Here is a 15,748-nt window from a genome sequence, read left to right as displayed (position 1 = left end):
CGTTAAGCAAGGCCGATGTGCCGGTCTTAATGTTGAAAAGGCATCTTTGCCAGATTAAAACCCACACTGCTCGGAGCTCCGAGAAGCGACAGCCGATATATCAGGCTGCCACAATTTGGCAAGGATTGGAGACAGACGTCGTATTCTTTTGATAGATCTAGATTGTAAAGGATTGTTGAAACAGTCTAGATATAAGCTAGGTATGGTGAGCTAAGAGCAGTGGAATTAAGCCCTGGCTCCATTCGGAAATGCAGATCTAATCTCCGTTCTTTCTTTTTCTATTCTGCGTATCACATGGGAATAATTGCAGCATGAAATTAACTAAACTGCATATTCGCCCTCCATTTACCGTTTTTGAACTGAAATTAAAGGATTCGACGCTTTGTAACGACTTTATCTTAGTGTGTTAATGTAATGCCGTAACGGTGTCTTCATTTAAGAACAGTCATACGAAAGAGCAGCCAAGCGTCATTTTGACCCCATTGTGCATTGTAAGAGACAGCGGGTATTTGACCAGAGGAAAAGCCTTGAATGCCATACTATACGACGAGGAACTGTATATGCGGTGATGACAACACAGTCAATCCCAATCACTCCTCACGGATTCAACCGCATGTATAAGTAGTACCAGATCAGAATGAAACAAGACACCCGTAAGAATGCAGTCGTTTTAACATCCAGCCCACCACACACGTCTTCAACCTCGTACATGCGTGGGCCTAGACCCCAATGTTTTCCATGCCCCATTTCATCATGCTTTGGATAGCTTCATCCTGATCATGCACCGGCCGGTACCCCAGCCTCTCCCTCGCCTTTGAAATATCCCAGCAACAGCCGCGATCCAAATGATCAATATTCTGCCGCCGCAGAGTCGGTCTCTTGTAATTCAGCGTCAAGATCGTAAACGCCCATTCAGTGCACGAAGAAACCACCTGCATCACATACAACGGAATGACCTTCACCTCGTTTGGTCCCACCGGAACGCCAGCAGCAGCGTAGCAGCGCCGCATAAACTCAAAGAACGGCTGCGGCTTTCCGTCGCTGATGAAGTAGCCCTGGCCATCAGGCCGAGGGCCGTCGTAGGAGCCCGAATCAAGACGCAGCAGCGCCTTGGCCGCCAACACGTGCGCCTCTGCTGCCTTGTGGGCATGGCAGAACTCGAATACTTTGATGTCAGAACCAATCTGTATCCTATGCGCGCCTCGCTTGATGCTCCCCAGGAGCTGCGGCAGTAGGTTCTTGTAATCGTAGTCTCCATAAACAACGGGGATCCGTAACGTTGCTGTTCGCAGGGTAGGACTATTGGCGGCGATGACTAGTGCATCAGCGATGCCTTTAGATTTGCCGTATGGATTACTATAATGCTGTGCTGTATACAGCTGTCCTTGTTCCTCGCTGATGGGCTCCTGGGTTGGCACAAGAGCAGAATCAGAGGACGTGTAAACAAATACACGCGTCTCGGGACTTGCAGCCGACACTTTTAGCAGGTTTCTAGTGCCTTCAATGTTGGTGCGCTCAAGCACGTCTGCCGGTGCTGTCGGTGACGGCGAGGCGGTATGGATGACAACCTGTGGATTGATCGTGCTGAAGAGTGCCGTGAGCTGAGCTTCGTCTGTGACATCAGCCGTCATGTACGTAATGCGGCCGTCTTGATCCGGGTGGTTGTTGGGCGTCCTGCTTGCCACGTAGATGTCACAGTCTGGTTCTAGCAGAAGAGCGCGAACAACGTGCGATCCCACAAAGCCTCCTCCGCCAACGACGAGAACACTTCTGATTAGAGGCTCAGCCATGATACGGCAAAGTTGGCCACTTTGGACCTGTCCCTGGATATTTGGTGGTAAGTCAATGGCAGCAAACAAGCTTACGAGTCGGACATGGACATTTAGTAATGGATTCAATACATGGGCATTGTTTTGGGGCGAATACACGGTCCAAGGCAGGTGAATCTCCAGCGAAGGTTCCCCTCCCGAATTACGCCTTGCCCGTGACTGGCATTTGGAGGATTTGCATAGGGCGGATCCAACAGAGTTCTAGTAGCAACGGCGCCTCTTGGTAGGATTCGAAAGATGACGGACATAATCACGGATCACCACACAGGTTTAGCGCGTGCAGCAAGGCTAAATTAACCTCAAATTACGGTGTCAGGTATAGTCAACGTAGTATGTCGTGCAAAATGTAATGCTCCGCACCCGAATAAGATGCATTTCTACCCGAAAGACACATCCGTTTTCATTCTAGACGCTGCTCCTTGCGCAAGCCAGTCAGCTTCTCTACTCGGCACAAAGCTTCTACAGTCTCCAGCCACAGGAGCTAATCTAAGATGAAGATTGTCAAGTGAGATCAACTAAAATAGTCTCATCCAAATTATATTATAAACCGATCCTTACGAAGTGGACAAGAAACCAGAAATAGATTCAAGAAATCACAAAATGGTTCCAAGTATGTTTATGCATAATCTGTTACATGATATCTCAACCCAAAGCAGTCCAAAAGAGGAACCCAAGAGAAAAGGAAAGTCTCGAAAATACAAAAAGTCGCTCCCGTAGAAATATATGCAAAACTCCATTCTCTCTTTATCAATACCAAACCCTTTCCCCTTCTGTACTTTGAACAGAAAGCCCGATATTCAAAACACCGTCAATGTATTAACATAATCATTCTTCAAGACCTCAAACACCATCCCTGGAAATCCATACAGCGTAGTCGTAGAATCGCCATTCGCCTCTGGTCTTCTCGCCCCGCTTTCCTCCCAACCGCCGAGAAACTCGCAGCTGCTGCCTGGGCTGTCTCCCCAGCCGCGGTTCAGGACCATACCCCCTTGTCGTGGCTGAGTCTTGTCCGTGGGATAGACCCCCTCCCATTTTCTGCTCATAAGATTCTCAATCGTCTTGAATTCCATCTCCGAGTTGACGGGGCCGGCATCGCTAGACAGGTCATCCAGGTAGCTAATCTCCCATCGACATCGGCGGTGGCGGTTGAACTCGTATGAGCCGGGTATGTTACCATGGAGCACCAACTTTGTCGCGACTAGCCGATCAGGAGCATGAGTCTTGATTCCATTCCCAATATCGTCTGGCACCTTCGTCTCGCCGGGGGGTAGGCTGGAGGGGGGAACAGGCGTAGACATGAGTATGTCAAAGCCAAAATAGAAATAATTGTAGAAACACTCTCCTGACGCATTGCTTCCTCCATCTTCCTCAACCGCGGCTTCATTCTCTGATTCATCAGACCCGGTGTGCATTGATGACTGATCTGTGTCCGTTGACTCGTCCGGTCGCCCTAGGTCCTTCATACTAGGGCGTCCATGTGTATTACTGGCAGCTCGCATCTTGTGGATGACCATTTTCTGATCATTCTTGCGATATATCGCATTCGGCGGCCCAAGTTCTGCCACCAGATCCTGCGGCGTTGTCTCTCCAAGAATAACCCAAAAAGAACTGGTGGTCCATTTTCGAAATAGCTGTATCTTGCCTCCACCATGTAGTCGTACCAAAGACACTTCATCAGGGTAAACGTCTTTTCCTCGAGGTAGCATCGAAGTCAGCTTGACGCTAGGCAGCACCTCCGTCCAAAGCGTTGGCCGTACTTCCGCCCAAGAATTCCCGCTAAATATCGCCATGGAAGTTGCAATTTGAGACGACGAGGCAGAAAGTAATGAGACAACATCTTTGTCTGCCGAGTATACTGATGTAGGCACCGAGAAGTTGAAAGCCACGCCAGGGTATGATAGCACGTATATTCCGTTGCCCTGAGAGCCCGCCGGGGGTATAAACTCGCCCGCGTACGTTGGGCCCAGCAGTCGATGATATATGTGTCTGAAAGTCGGCCCTGCCGATGACTCTCCAGGTACTTCGGGAGCAGTAGCGCCAGCTGGCCGTACCAGGTCTCGATCTTTAAAGGTGATGTGACTCTTTGTGAAATCGATCACCTCGATCAGTCGAAGGCGCTGCTCAGGACCGTCGAACCGCAGCCTGATGCCATTCTGTGGTAGCACGACGCATACTTGTTCGGTGACGGGCTGATCTTTGGAGTAGAGGACTTCGAGTTTCGGGAACGCTTGCGGCTCTGCCTTGACCCGAGTCAAGACATCGTGGACGGACGCGCCAAGGACTAGCAGACGGAGATGGGTTAGGCACAAACCGAGCTTTGGAAGTGGATCATGTAGCCTAGCTTCATAGATTCGACTTACTGAAGAATCCAAGGGCCCTGCCGGGATGAAGCTGCGCCGTAAAGAGCGCCATAGGGGGAGTGAGATGGAAACGCGACAGACCCAGGGGTTGGCGGGGTTGCGAAAGCAGTGACACACTCCGTATATAGATTGTAGATGGCGGGGCGATGCTGGGATATAGACTGTTTGGATGTTGTGCGAAGTTTCAAGTGCGACGATATCACAGAGGCGATTGTCGATGTCGAGAGAAAGGAAGAGAGGGATTCGCAATCATAGAATAGCAAAGGCAGGAATGTCACTAATTGGCGAGACAGCGTCACGAGCTTCAAGTTGGCGCAGGGACCAGCAAGCGTGTGATTGCCCGAATGACGGTATGACGTGGGGCGCCTGGCCGCCTGGGGAAGATTAGATAAGCAGAGCTTCCATCGACCACGGGCAACGTATCAACATATTAGTAGTTAAAGCTTGGCGTGTATTCTTTTTCTTACACTCATATATAGTATATAGTACAGTATTAATTCGCATGCCCATCTTCATCAGACTTACCAAGCTCGTGCATTTTGTCGAGCATGTAGGCAGTTCAACATCCACCCGTCTTCCACCTCAGCTTAAGCCTCGCCACTCTTCGGCTTCTGCATGCGAACAACCTTGTCGCAATTCAACAAGCACAAAGGATCAAAGGCCTTTTTAATCTGCATCACTCTGTTAACTACATCCCAACCACACATAATAAAGTGAATGGCGACAAGAGACTTACCTGGCGCATCGCATCCACCGTCGTCTCACCAAGTTCATGCGGGAGGTAGTCCCTCTTAACTAGGCCAACGCCATGTTCTCCCTAATTTTTTTTAAAAAATCCATCAATCAGCATCTCAGGTCAAGGTTGAGTTATGGGGCTTTTGACTTACCGAAACGGTGCCCTCAAGCGCAATCGCTCTCTTGACCATCCGCGAAACAACTGCCTCTGCTTTCTTTCGCTGAGCCTCGTTGTATAAAAGAATGGCTGATTTAGTAGTTAGTCATCGTTCTCACTCGTTCAATTAGAAGCAATCCTTACTGTGAAAGTTTCCATCTCCAACATGCCCAACAATCGTTGCAAACAGGCCGCTCTTTTGAATGTCCTCCTTCGTTTCCTCAATCACCTGCGGCAGCTTGCTCATCGGAACGGCCACGTCCCCAGTCCACACTCTGTCGCCCTCTTTCTTGACAGACATGGTGCTCCAAAGCGCCTCCTTTCTCGCGCTCCACAGCTCTTCTTGCTCAATGTCATTTCTAGCAAACTCAAATGTCTTGCTTCCGGTCTGCGAGGCAAGAGCCTTGACCTGGGCGATCTGCTCCTTGATGCCGTTAGGTGTGCCGGTAAATTTGAAGAAGAGCGTGGGAGCTTCGTGCCACGTGCGTGAGGTGGTCTTGGATATGTTGATGCACTTCATCTGGTTGTCATCCAAGATCTCCACTGCCGCAACGGGGATGCCCTTCCCAACGACCTCGCTCACACAAGTGGCTGCGTGGTGAATAGTAGGGAATGAGCAGACAGCAACGCTCGTAGATTCGGGCTTGACCGTCAGCTTGAGCGTAGCCTCTGTGACGAGACCAAGAGTGCCTTCAGATCCGATGAATAGCTTCGTCAAGTCATAACCAGCAGAGCTCTTGCGAGGGCGCTGCCTAGTCTTGATGATTGTGCCATCCGCCATGACAACGGTCAAGCTGAGAACCCACTCCCGCATGGTTCCATATCGGTAAGCATTCGTGCCGCTGCATCCGGTTCCGACCATGCCTCCAATCATGGCGCCCGGGCCGGGGTCAGGAGGGAAGAACAGGCCCTTCTCTGCAAGTTCGTTATTCAGCTCCTCCCAGCCAACGGCAGGCTGGACAACGACGTCGAGATCCTCCTCATGCAAAGAGAGAACCTTGTTCATCCGGCCAAAGTCGATAGAAATGCCCTTCTTCGTTGGCGTAAAATGTCCCTCGAGACTAGTTCCTCCGCTGTAGGCAGTGACAGGAATCTTTCTCTGGTGGCAAATCTTCATGATTTCCGAGACCTCCTCCGTCGAGCCGGGATACACCACACAGAATGGACGGTCCTCCGGACCGGCGGGATGCGTCGACCACTCGGACGTGATGTGCGCGCTCACTTGCATCTCATCGGTGCTCACATTATCTCTGCCGACAATCTTGACAAAGTCTGCCCATGCTGCTTGCATGTTCTCCAGCTTGACGTTATGTGTCGGCGGCCTCGTCTTCGATAGCGGCAGCGTCGAGTCCGGCTCGGGCTCTCGTGGCCGGTATGTCCCCAGCCAGTAGGAAATGCCAATGCTCGACAGGAAAACTAAAAAGGCACGCCACAGACGTTAGCAATAATGTCACGAATAGCCAAAGATGTCAAGGCAGCTCACGAAAGGTAATCATCCAGTTCCTCGAAGGATCCGTCATGTCTCTCCACTTCTCATACTGCTCTCGCTGCTCCCTCTCTCTCCGCAGTCGCGCGCCAATGCTGCCCATCACCTGCCCCTGGAACGTCCTCCCCAGCTTCTTCTCATTTCCCTCCCTGGGAGGCTTCGGCCTCTCTGGCTCAATGTCCGTTGCGTAGTGTCGCAGTGCCGCAGCTGCTCTCGGCCGGGCCGCCGCAGCCAAGCTCTGCAGAGCTGCTCCCCGGCGCAAGGGATGCGCTGCCGAACCGCACTTGAGCATCGGTCGCGCTTTTCGAAGGCTCTGGATGTGTGAAAATGGGTCTTGGCCAGCCGCAGCAGGCAATCAGGCGCTCAAAACGACAAGGGCGTGTCTGGCTTGTCGTTGCATTGAAACTTCGCGATTGGGAAATGCGAAGCTTGACTTTTGCGATAGTGGGGGTGGGTCTGAGATATGGTATGTAGTATGTGGCTGCATAGCCGCGGGTAAGTAGATTCGGTATTTGGCGCCGATTGCCTACTTGGGCAATTCATTCATCTACACTTGGATTCAAATGCTAGCTTTTCTCACCGTAACATTCCCTTAGGGGCCGTACCATTGTTTGTAATAATATTATACATTATTCTGTAATATTATAAAGGTTCTGTTTAACCGATCTCATAATTCCTATTCGCTCTAAAATGCACGCTAAATCAATCAAAATCAGAAACACATTAAAATTCTAAGACGGCGACTTGACTCCTGGTCTCGTATCTTCTGCCAAAAATCTTTATGCCGGCCAAAATGTGCGTCCAAGGCACACATCTGTAATCCAAACCATACTTTGAAGAAACATATAAAAATGAAATGAATACTCCATTTATATGCTTTGAAAACTCTTTGGTCTCAATCTCGAGGGGGTGAAAAAAAAAAATGACAAGTATAGAAAAGAAAAGAAATAGAGCTGCTTCTATGGCGCTCCCAGGACCAGCAGACGAATTAGAAGCGGCCAACATCGCCAGTTTTCCACACCAGTTGAACAAGGAAAGTCGGTGTCTCTCCTAGGCTATATGATAAAAAAGCACCGAGATGCTCGTCGCTGTTAATTACCAAGGGTACGTCGCTGCCGTTGCTATCCTTCACCATGCCTTCAATCCTAAGACAGGCCGCTCCTGGCAGCTTCTCTGTTGCAGCATGTCGCAGCTCCTGAACCGATTTGGAGTTCATAGTAGCTATCCATAGAGGCTCGCTAGTAATAAAGGTTGACGATGGATGCATTCGGAAATAGACAGCGTATGCTGTCAATATTGGAGGATTATGATGAAACATTTGCGTCGAAGGGTTTGAAGAGTCATATGGTTGAGCTACATATGGCGCATTTAGGAAGCTTGTGCCCGTATTTGATGCAAGTAATAATGATTGTCCAACCGTTGAATCTAAATGCACGTTGGGGGCTCCTGCGGGATTGAAGATTCGCTGAGAAGGTAAGGGACGAGGTTGCGGTCGTAAAGCGGCATTTGGAGCATCTAAAGACACGCCAACCATGCCAGAAGGTGGCAAAGACAGAGGTAAATAAGACGGTATAGCGCCACTCTCGGGACTCAACATAGCTTGAGGAGTAGTATATGAAGCATCAGACACATCATCAAGTGCGCTTGTGGACAAGCCATCTCCAAGGTCTATCTGATCAGGGGAGAGCTGCGGATGGAGTAGTAGGCCGGTATCATCATGGTTGGTGTCCATGCCATCAGCAGAGATCTGACTCATGTCTGATTCAATTCGTCCAGACGGTCGCTGTTTTTTCGAGCTTCTGTTGGCGCGATTGTCGCGTAGTCTTTTCAAAGTGTCTCGTGATAATACATCAAGAGCTTTGACTTTCAGACGATCACTGGGATCGCTGTCTATGTCGTCGAGAATCTTCTTGATTACATCTGAACGCTTGCCCCATAGCCTTCTCAAATTACCCCACTGCTGAGATGTGGGCGTGGAATCAAGTTTTCTGGTGAGCCCGGCTTCGATAAGCACCTCATTGAAGGCAACTCGGGCATCTCTTGCTTGTTGTGGGTTCATTCCTAATGCGTTCTTGACTTCCGCTACGCTCAGTCTGGTATCCATGGAGCGCATCCTTTTCGCAATATCTGTACAGATGACATCCAACGCGGCCTGTTTCATTTCCAACTCATCTTCGGGCGTCCACAGCTTGTGGTACAGCTCGGGCCTTTCGTGCAGAAGACGAGTCTTGGCAGCTTCCCATTTGTCGGATCCGGCAGATTTTTTACTGACATCCATGGCCGTACAAATGTTGCGAAATTCAGTACGGAGCAAACGATATGTAGTCTTGTCTAGACCCAACTTGTTTCGAGCATCATCAATCGTCATTTCCGAAGGAAACCGTACAATAGCTCCAGAGGCGTCCGTCTTGAATCGATTTCGTTTCTTCTTATGCTTGTCAGCTTGGTTTTCCATAGGCTCGGTAGCGTTCGCATCATCATCGTGTGCGGGTCCAGGCGAGGGCGTGGAAAGAGGATGGTTTGATATAGCCTCGTTTGCGTCTTCAGCGTCCAGCTCTCTTTCTTTTTCTCTTTCCACTCCCCTTCCCCCTTGCCCTTTCTCGTCGTGCGGCAGAGATATGTTACTATCGTCCACATCCACATCCAGCAAAGCAGAAGATTGCAAATTTTCCTGTAGTTCCAGCTCATGGTTTGAGTCGGCAGCAGTAGCATCGACAATCTTTGCTTTTTCATTGTTCGGCCCGCGAAACAGCCATCTATTCTTAAGACGCAGCTTCATTACTTCATGCGGACCGGCATCAAAGCCTTCGTCGACAAGCATTTTAATCATCTCGTTGGGAGAAAAATTCTGCTCCCACAACTCCTTGATACGGCCCAGGAGCCGCTCATCTTGGCAACGGCTCTTTGTTTTGAGTGGGAAGTCCCAGCGCCGGAACTGGCTCTGGAAGGCACGTCGACTGTCATCAAATGTCAGTTCCATCGTCTTTGGCTACACTTTGCATCGCAGTCTCTCATTTTAAGCATTGAATTCAATTAGGTAGATGCTCTAATTTCCTCCGCACCGCGTAGAACATTTACTATGCTATGATGCGGCGTGGCGAGCATCGCAAGCATCTACTTTCACATGGAAAAGGGCCGTCAAAGGATTCCTCACCAATGCAGTGCATGATTCGTCTTACCTCGGTGTGAAGTCAAACTCGGTCCTCAGATACGCCATGATGCGCTCGAGGGACCACCCCTGGCGGATGTACAGCCGATGACATGTTTCTTTATGGCTCTCCCAATCATAGCCCATGATTTGGCGGCGATGTGGTTGAGCTCATGGTTGTGTTTAGGTGGAGAAGATGCTCGGATCCTGCCATGCGCACTAGCTCCAAGCTTTATGGTGGTTAGTCATGCACAGTGCGCACCATCTTTTGGCCAATACACACGGTGAATGGGTCTCGCTCCGCATTCCAGGTTTCGCTGGGACGGATCTGTGGCTCCACCCACAATCTAATATATCACAATCTAACGGATTGCACATGATGTATCTGATGCTGCAGCGTGGCTCTTGGTTCATCGTTTGGAAGGATGTTTCCAAATTTAGACGGCTCCCCATAAAGCACGCTATGTGTGCCTATCTAAGCTATCGAATTCAAACCGGGGGGGTAATGGTAGCGAATCAAGCGCCATTGCCCCAAAATCTTATGGTATCAGCTCCTAGTAGGTAGCTAGCCCGGCGTATAAGTGCAGCTCAACGCCGCGTTTGTTTGCTACTAGTCGAATTCTCAATTTTATTTGGATATTCTGGCCGACCAGACCGATCTCATTGCATCTATACTGCGATGACCATCGACAGGCTGTGGCTCCTGGTCGCGGGCTCCGTCACTGCGGTGGCGTACTTTGCAGTGCGACTCGTCCACCACCGTCTAAAGTATCGTGACCTGGTATGGCTTCTACTTGCTTGCGTGGTCAATCATGCCGGCAGCTCTCCACTGGGAGAAAGGAAAAACGAAAAATTCAAACTAACCAATCTATCTAGCCATGCCCGCCGCATTCGATGCTTTGGGGCCACTTGAAAATCTTTGGCCAGTACGTTAAGAGTTTCCCCCAGGGAGCGTACATCCAGCCTACCATCACGCAGCTCAAAATTGACTACAATCTCCCCGACATCTTCTACCTTGACCTCTGGCCACTTGGCCCGCAATTCATGATTCTCGCTGCTCCCGAAGCCTGTGCTATCCCAACAACCGAGAATACCTTTGACCAGCACGAGGTGGTGACCGATTTTTTCAACCGTGGCGTCGGTACTGGTTTTATCGAAGCGACAAATGGAGCCCTCTGGAAACATCTGCACCGAACGCTCGCACCTGGGCTCACTCCAAGTATTGTAAAGGGATACTATCCCACTATCGTCGAGCAGGCTGTAGCTATTCGCCGCCGCTTCGGGGGTATAGCCAAATCTGGCGAGGTTGCTGATATACGTCACGAACTTGGCCACTTTCCGTTCAACGTGATGGGAAAAGTCCTTTTGGATGAGACACTCAGCGCACAAATCTATAAAGACATCTGCGCCGCATTTGATGCCCAGACTGCCGTCAATTGTACTGATAACCCTTTTACGAAGTGGCGGCTTGGCAAGGATGTGAGGCGTAAGTGGAAACGTATAGAAACAGCTCTCGAGCCAAAAATAAGAGCTCGGTTCACTGCCCTTCAACAGCAGGACGTTGCTTCAACCAAGAGTAGTGCCACTAGCTTGCTTGATAGGATGATGCTGTCAGAGGTTCAGAACGGACGTTCTTTGGGGCAGGACCTCATGCAGCTAATACTGGACAAGTACGGTGGCTACCCTTCCCAATATGGCACCTGGATGTATAAGAGTTTGCTAACAGACCTTGGGCAGTGCAAAGGGCTTATTACTCGCTGGATTCGGCACCACCGCGGATACATCAACAGTACTATCTCTCTCTACCTTTTCCTCTCGTTTCAGCACAGGAGAGATCTAACTCTTGATTCTAGTACATATTGATGCTTCTTAGTGCATTCCCAGAAGCACTCCAGAAGCTAAGAGAGGAACACGACCGTGTCTTTGACAAGGACCATGACAAGTCTGTTCAGATGCTTCAGGAGCAGCCCGGGCTCATTAGGAATCTAGCATACACTACGGCGGTCATCAACGAGACCCTGAGGATGTTCAATGCTGGCCTCAGTATTCGTGTAGGGCCATCTACCATGTAAGCAGCGTTCCTCATTTGCTATGCCAACTTGATTTTCCTCGTCTGACAGAGCGAATAGGCCCACCATGGAATATAAGGGACGGTCATATCCCTTGAAGGATCAGGTCGTCGCCATTTCCCAGCACGCAATGCACTGCGATTCCAAGTACTTCGATGAACCGAAGCTGTTTAAGCCGGAGCGTTTCTTGTCCGAAGAACCGAGCTTTCCCCGCAACGCGTACCGTCCCTTTGAGAAGGGCTTGCGGTCCTGCCTCGGCCAGCCACTGGCCATGGACGAGATGAAGATTATGCTTGTCATGGTGGCGCGCTCGTTTGACTTTGAGCTCAGGGACCACAATCCCTCGGATAAACCAAAGTATTCGTTTACCGACTTGGACACGAAACTAGGCGACCATGCCATTCAACATTGGGCGTATACGGCGGGGCCGGCTGGCAAAGTCATGATGAAGGTGACGGAGAGATCAGCTGCGAATTAGGAGCAGCGTTTCCATGCGCAATGTCTGCTGTGTGATTTATATTATGTGATTTGAAGCTATTTAGATTACGATTTACTTGATAGAGGGATGAATAAAGATCAGAGGCAAGTGTTGGAAGATGCGGTACAGACTCTATCAAGTCTGTTTGTACTTTGTCCCGTATAATACACATTATGGAATTACGGTCAGACATTACATTGCAATTAAATTTGATGCGAAGAGCGAAACAGTGAATGCCTTCAATGTCAGTCTCTTAAAAGCTGATTTAATGATGGGGCAGTTATAACCAATACCTGATAGTAGTGCCATCCTGATTTCATTCTATGCCAATAATACAGGGTAGCACCTATTAGAGCGCAGAGAAAGCTGCTCATATGCACCCCACACATTCATAAGATTGACTCGGCAGCAGCCATTGTGGGGAACCGAGGTCCACGGCTCCAGCGTCTTAGACATGTAATCACATCCATACTGTAGTCTATCCCGTCCGGAGTATTACAGAAGGGCATCATCAGAATCTCATCTCATTCAAACCTTGTTCCATCACAGGTTCTTCATAATCTTAAAAAAAGAGCTGCAATTAACATCAATCCCCCATCCCCGCACTCATCAAGTTACGCAACAATCGCTGTTCAAACCCCAGACCGCCAGCGTCTCTTCCCTTCAACTTCAACTTCAACAACACCAAAAATCCAGCATATATACATCAATCTCACAGCAACCAAACAACCTCAGCTCACCCCTACCCCCCACCACAAAACATTCAAGATGGCCCCCGATCTCCCCTCCAGCTACAACAACTTTACCCTGCCAACGCTCCAATTCTCCCACCACCCAGCCTCCTCCGCCGCCGTCACGCCCGTCATCATCATCAAGCTCCACCGCCCAGCCGCCCACAATGGCTTCACCCAGGAAATGGCCCGGTCCCTCATCGCCGCCTTCGGCCTGCTATCCTCGGACCCGCGCGTGCGCGCCGTCGTGCTGACCTCGTCGGACCCCAAGAACAAGATGTTCTGCGCTGGCATGGACTTCAACGCCGGCGGGGAGCAGAGCGCCAACGCAGACGTGCACCGCGACGAGGGCGGCCAGGTCAGCCTCGCCATGTACAACTGCACCAAGCCGGTCGTGGTGGCGCTCAACGGGTCAGCCGTGGGCGTGGGCATCACCATGACGCTGGCGGCCAACATTCGTGTTGCGAGCAAGGACGCAAAGGTCGGCTTCGTGTTTGGCCGTCGGGGATTCTGCTTCGAGGCGTGCAGCAGCTTCTTCCTGCCGCGGCTGATTGGGACCTCAAAGGCCCTGCATCTGGCTACCACGGGGGGAGTCTACCCTGCCGGCCACAAATTGTTTGACGGGCTGTTCAGCGAGGTTGTCGAGGCGGGCGAGGTGCTCCCCACGGCGCTGAGGATCGCGGATGAGATTGCCGCCAATGTCAGCTTGGTGTCGGCGGCGGTGATGAAGAACCAGGTCTACCGCGCGCCGGCATCTCCAGAGGAGGCCCATCTTGTGGAAAGCAAGCTGTTCTACTCGCTCGTTCGGAGCGATGATGCACAGGAGGGGATTCAGAGCTTTCTGCAGAAGAGGCAGCCTGAGTTTAAGGATACGATAGATGAGAATGCGCCTCCGGGATACCCTTGGTGGGCACCGGTTGATGTGAGGTCGAGGTCGAAGCTGTAAAAAATGGGAGGATAATATCGGCAAATACCTATGGGCTAATAGTTGATGAAAATGTTGCTTGAGCATGCGTGTTATAATGAAATGCCAAGTCTTTGTAATAATATACGAGAGTGCTGATTAAATTGGGTTCATGTAAAGCGTTCTATGGCGGTAATCACATGCCATGTTCCAGCCATTTATCCTACAGCCTTTTCAAGCCGGATTACGTTACATGTTTCGTATTGTAATCAATCCATATATATATATCTTGTTATTCTGTATATTTCACCTATCTGAATCGAGCTCTTAGTGAATACATGTCTAGCATCTTAATACTCCGTGAGTTACCCGTACTTTGATATCGTAAAGAGCATCATATACCACATGTGCAAGCCACCATCTACTCAGAGCAAACAATGATACAAGCAGCAACAAACCTCTCGATTTGTCCATTGAAGAGCACATCAATTTCAGACAAGCCTTTGCTCTCACTCAACAATCTACAACGCACACCACATGACAAACCTCACCCCTCACCGAGCCTCACCGCCAGCCCACCTACCCTCTCCAAATCTCACCGGCCCAGTGTAACCCACCCGCCTCACATGTTAAAAAAAAAAAGAAAGATGGACCGTCGACCGACTCCAAGATCATCACTGCGCCCCTGGTGATCGATCCCCTTTGGGTTAATCATCTGATTCGCGCCCCCTTGAACGAATCACATCGCCCTAAGCCATCCAATACATGGCGCGCGCAGTTATTTTGTATACCAATTGAATGATGCCACCTCCAAGGCACCAACATAAAGAGACGACGGATTCGTGTAGTAGGTAAATTAGTAGCCAGCCCTCAACAAACAACAAACAAAGAAGTAGTAAGTAGGTAGCAGTAGTGGCACTTATGCATGCATACATACATACATGCATATGGCACCCCAGCACATGTAAGCAAACATCAAAACAAACAAATAAACAAATCAATAAACAACACGACACATGCACAAGTAAACATCACAGCGGTTTATTGGAGGAAATTCTTAATAAAATGATCTTGCAACTTGTTCGTATTTCACACCGCGTTCAAGTCTAACAACTACCAAACAAAAAGACCTTGCGGACGGACCCATCATCTATGGTAAATATCCTTTCCCATCGCAACCTCCGCCAAAAAAAAAAAAGTTTGATATAAAAACTTTCCCTCTCCAAAAACTCTCTCTCTCAAGCGTGAAAAAACGCTTTCGAGTGGTTCCGTTAAAATCTCGAACAAGAAGCCTCTCCTCTCCGTTGGGAACAGAAAAATTACTGGCCCAAGGAATATCTCTTTTTTTTTTCACTGTGTGTTATTATTTGTTTCTCAATTTTGCTTGGGGTCTTTCTCAAAAAAAGGAGTGGATTTTGTTTTCTTCCAAAGTTTTCTCCTTGAGTAACTCTCCAAAGCGCGGTTTCCCCTTAGGTAAATGTGTATATCCTCCTGTATGCAATTCGTAAAAGTCCAAAAAGGAGTTAGAATAGAAAAGAAAAAAAAAAAGAAATTCATCAAGACTCAAAATCATTTTGTTTTGAGTGATAGAGAGAAAAAGTAAAGAGAAGAAGTCAAACATTTCCGCCCAATGCTTGGTACCGTTTCCATTGTTCCCGTAACGCCTCGCAGAAGACAAAACTTTGCATTTGTGTTTCGCGTGAAAAAAAAAAAGAGTAAAAAAAAAAGTAATAACGGCATTGCCAGATGCTGCGTTTGCCTGGGGTCTGTTGCTCCCCGACTGTAACTCAAGAGCCGTGAAAAGGGAAGGAAGAATAAAAAAAATCATGAAATTTGAGCCGGTAGTAAACG

General features: G+C 49.4%; 7 protein-coding genes across 7 annotated transcripts; 2 read left to right on the top strand and 5 right to left on the bottom strand.

Annotated features, from left to right (window-relative positions):
* Positions 1 to 416: 416 nt before the first annotated feature.
* Positions 417 to 1,923, bottom strand: TrAFT101_005640 (uncharacterized protein). Its single transcript, XM_024903602.2, has one exon. It carries the CDS (start codon positions 1,788 to 1,790, stop codon positions 720 to 722), a length of 1,071 nt encoding a protein of 356 aa, XP_024757154.1. The 5' UTR covers positions 1,791 to 1,923; the 3' UTR covers positions 417 to 719.
* Positions 1,924 to 2,352: 429 nt separating this feature from the next.
* On the bottom strand, positions 2,353 to 4,477 carry TrAFT101_005639 (uncharacterized protein). Its single transcript, XM_024910136.2, has 2 exons — positions 4,190 to 4,477; positions 2,353 to 4,110 (listed from the first exon to the last, which is right to left on the bottom strand). The coding sequence occupies exons 1-2, from the start codon at positions 4,239 to 4,241 to the stop codon at positions 2,627 to 2,629; spliced, it is 1,536 nt and encodes a 511-aa protein (XP_024757155.1). The 5' UTR covers positions 4,242 to 4,477; the 3' UTR covers positions 2,353 to 2,626.
* A 148-nt stretch (positions 4,478 to 4,625) lies between these two features.
* On the bottom strand, positions 4,626 to 6,972 carry TrAFT101_005638 (uncharacterized protein). Its single transcript, XM_024902733.2, has 5 exons — positions 6,565 to 6,972; positions 5,226 to 6,497; positions 5,077 to 5,171; positions 4,926 to 5,006; positions 4,626 to 4,860 (listed from the first exon to the last, which is right to left on the bottom strand). Exons 1-5 carry the CDS (start codon positions 6,857 to 6,859, stop codon positions 4,777 to 4,779), a joined length of 1,827 nt encoding a protein of 608 aa, XP_024757156.1. The 5' UTR covers positions 6,860 to 6,972; the 3' UTR covers positions 4,626 to 4,776.
* Positions 6,973 to 7,142: 170 nt separating this feature from the next.
* TrAFT101_005637 (uncharacterized protein) lies at positions 7,143 to 9,895 on the bottom strand. The gene is made up of 2 exons (XM_024906952.2): positions 9,747 to 9,895; positions 7,143 to 9,524 (listed from the first exon to the last, which is right to left on the bottom strand). Exons 1-2 carry the CDS (start codon positions 9,860 to 9,862, stop codon positions 7,556 to 7,558), a joined length of 2,085 nt encoding a protein of 694 aa, XP_024757157.1. The 5' UTR covers positions 9,863 to 9,895; the 3' UTR covers positions 7,143 to 7,555.
* A 346-nt stretch (positions 9,896 to 10,241) lies between these two features.
* TrAFT101_005636 (uncharacterized protein) lies at positions 10,242 to 12,449 on the top strand. The gene is made up of 5 exons (XM_024910137.2): positions 10,242 to 10,496; positions 10,592 to 11,385; positions 11,453 to 11,504; positions 11,569 to 11,783; positions 11,845 to 12,449. Exons 1-5 carry the CDS (start codon positions 10,395 to 10,397, stop codon positions 12,260 to 12,262), a joined length of 1,581 nt encoding a protein of 526 aa, XP_024757158.2. The 5' UTR covers positions 10,242 to 10,394; the 3' UTR covers positions 12,263 to 12,449.
* Positions 12,450 to 12,747: 298 nt separating this feature from the next.
* Positions 12,748 to 14,158, top strand: TrAFT101_005635 (uncharacterized protein). The gene has a single exon (XM_024908662.2). The coding sequence runs from the start codon at positions 13,031 to 13,033 to the stop codon at positions 13,937 to 13,939; it is 909 nt and encodes a 302-aa protein (XP_024757159.1). The 5' UTR covers positions 12,748 to 13,030; the 3' UTR covers positions 13,940 to 14,158.
* Positions 14,159 to 15,293: 1,135 nt separating this feature from the next.
* Positions 15,294 to 15,725, bottom strand: TrAFT101_005634 (uncharacterized protein; the record flags this gene model as incomplete). Its single annotated transcript, XM_024903606.2, has 1 exon — positions 15,294 to 15,725. One exon carries the CDS (start codon positions 15,723 to 15,725, stop codon positions 15,294 to 15,296), a length of 432 nt encoding a protein of 143 aa, XP_024757160.1.
* Between the last annotated feature and the right edge of the window lie 23 nt (positions 15,726 to 15,748).

Source organism: Trichoderma asperellum, chromosome 3 (genome assembly GCF_020647865.1).
Source record: "Trichoderma asperellum chromosome 3, complete sequence".
Taxonomy (NCBI): Eukaryota; Fungi; Ascomycota; class Sordariomycetes; order Hypocreales; family Hypocreaceae; genus Trichoderma; species Trichoderma asperellum.
This window is presented reverse-complemented; position numbering and strand designations above follow the sequence as displayed.

What these genes read in the sequence shown, in the direction of transcription:
- TrAFT101_005640 (XM_024903602.2), bottom strand. Translation starts at nt 1,790, where the DNA reads ATGGCTGAGCCTCTAATCAGAAGTGTTCTCGTCGTTGGCGGAGGAGGC.
- TrAFT101_005639 (XM_024910136.2), bottom strand. Translation starts at nt 4,241, where the DNA reads ATGGCGCTCTTTACGGCGCAGCTTCATCCCGGCAGGGCCCTTGGATTC. An exon ending in CAGGGCCCTTGGATTCTTCA is followed by an intron (nt 4,111 to 4,189) that starts GTAAGTCGAATC and finishes TCCGTCTGCTAG; the next exon opens with TCCTTGGCGCGTCCGTCCAC.
- TrAFT101_005638 (XM_024902733.2), bottom strand. Translation starts at nt 6,859, where the DNA reads ATGCTCAAGTGCGGTTCGGCAGCGCATCCCTTGCGCCGGGGAGCAGCT. An exon ending in GAACTGGATGATTACCTTTC is followed by an intron (nt 6,498 to 6,564) that starts GTGAGCTGCCTT and finishes GTGCCTTTTTAG; the next exon opens with TTTTCCTGTCGAGCATTGGC. An exon ending in TGGAGATGGAAACTTTCACA is followed by an intron (nt 5,172 to 5,225) that starts GTAAGGATTGCT and finishes CTACTAAATCAG; the next exon opens with CCATTCTTTTATACAACGAG.
- TrAFT101_005637 (XM_024906952.2), bottom strand. Translation starts at nt 9,862, where the DNA reads ATGGGCTATGATTGGGAGAGCCATAAAGAAACATGTCATCGGCTGTAC. An exon ending in GAGTTTGACTTCACACCGAG is followed by an intron (nt 9,525 to 9,746) that starts GTAAGACGAATC and finishes ATTTGATGACAG; the next exon opens with TCGACGTGCCTTCCAGAGCC.
- TrAFT101_005636 (XM_024910137.2), top strand. Translation starts at nt 10,395, where the DNA reads ATGACCATCGACAGGCTGTGGCTCCTGGTCGCGGGCTCCGTCACTGCG. An exon ending in GTCTAAAGTATCGTGACCTG is followed by an intron (nt 10,497 to 10,591) that starts GTATGGCTTCTA and finishes CAATCTATCTAG; the next exon opens with CCATGCCCGCCGCATTCGAT. An exon ending in ATGCAGCTAATACTGGACAA is followed by an intron (nt 11,386 to 11,452) that starts GTACGGTGGCTA and finishes GACCTTGGGCAG; the next exon opens with TGCAAAGGGCTTATTACTCG.
- TrAFT101_005635 (XM_024908662.2), top strand. Translation starts at nt 13,031, where the DNA reads ATGGCCCCCGATCTCCCCTCCAGCTACAACAACTTTACCCTGCCAACG.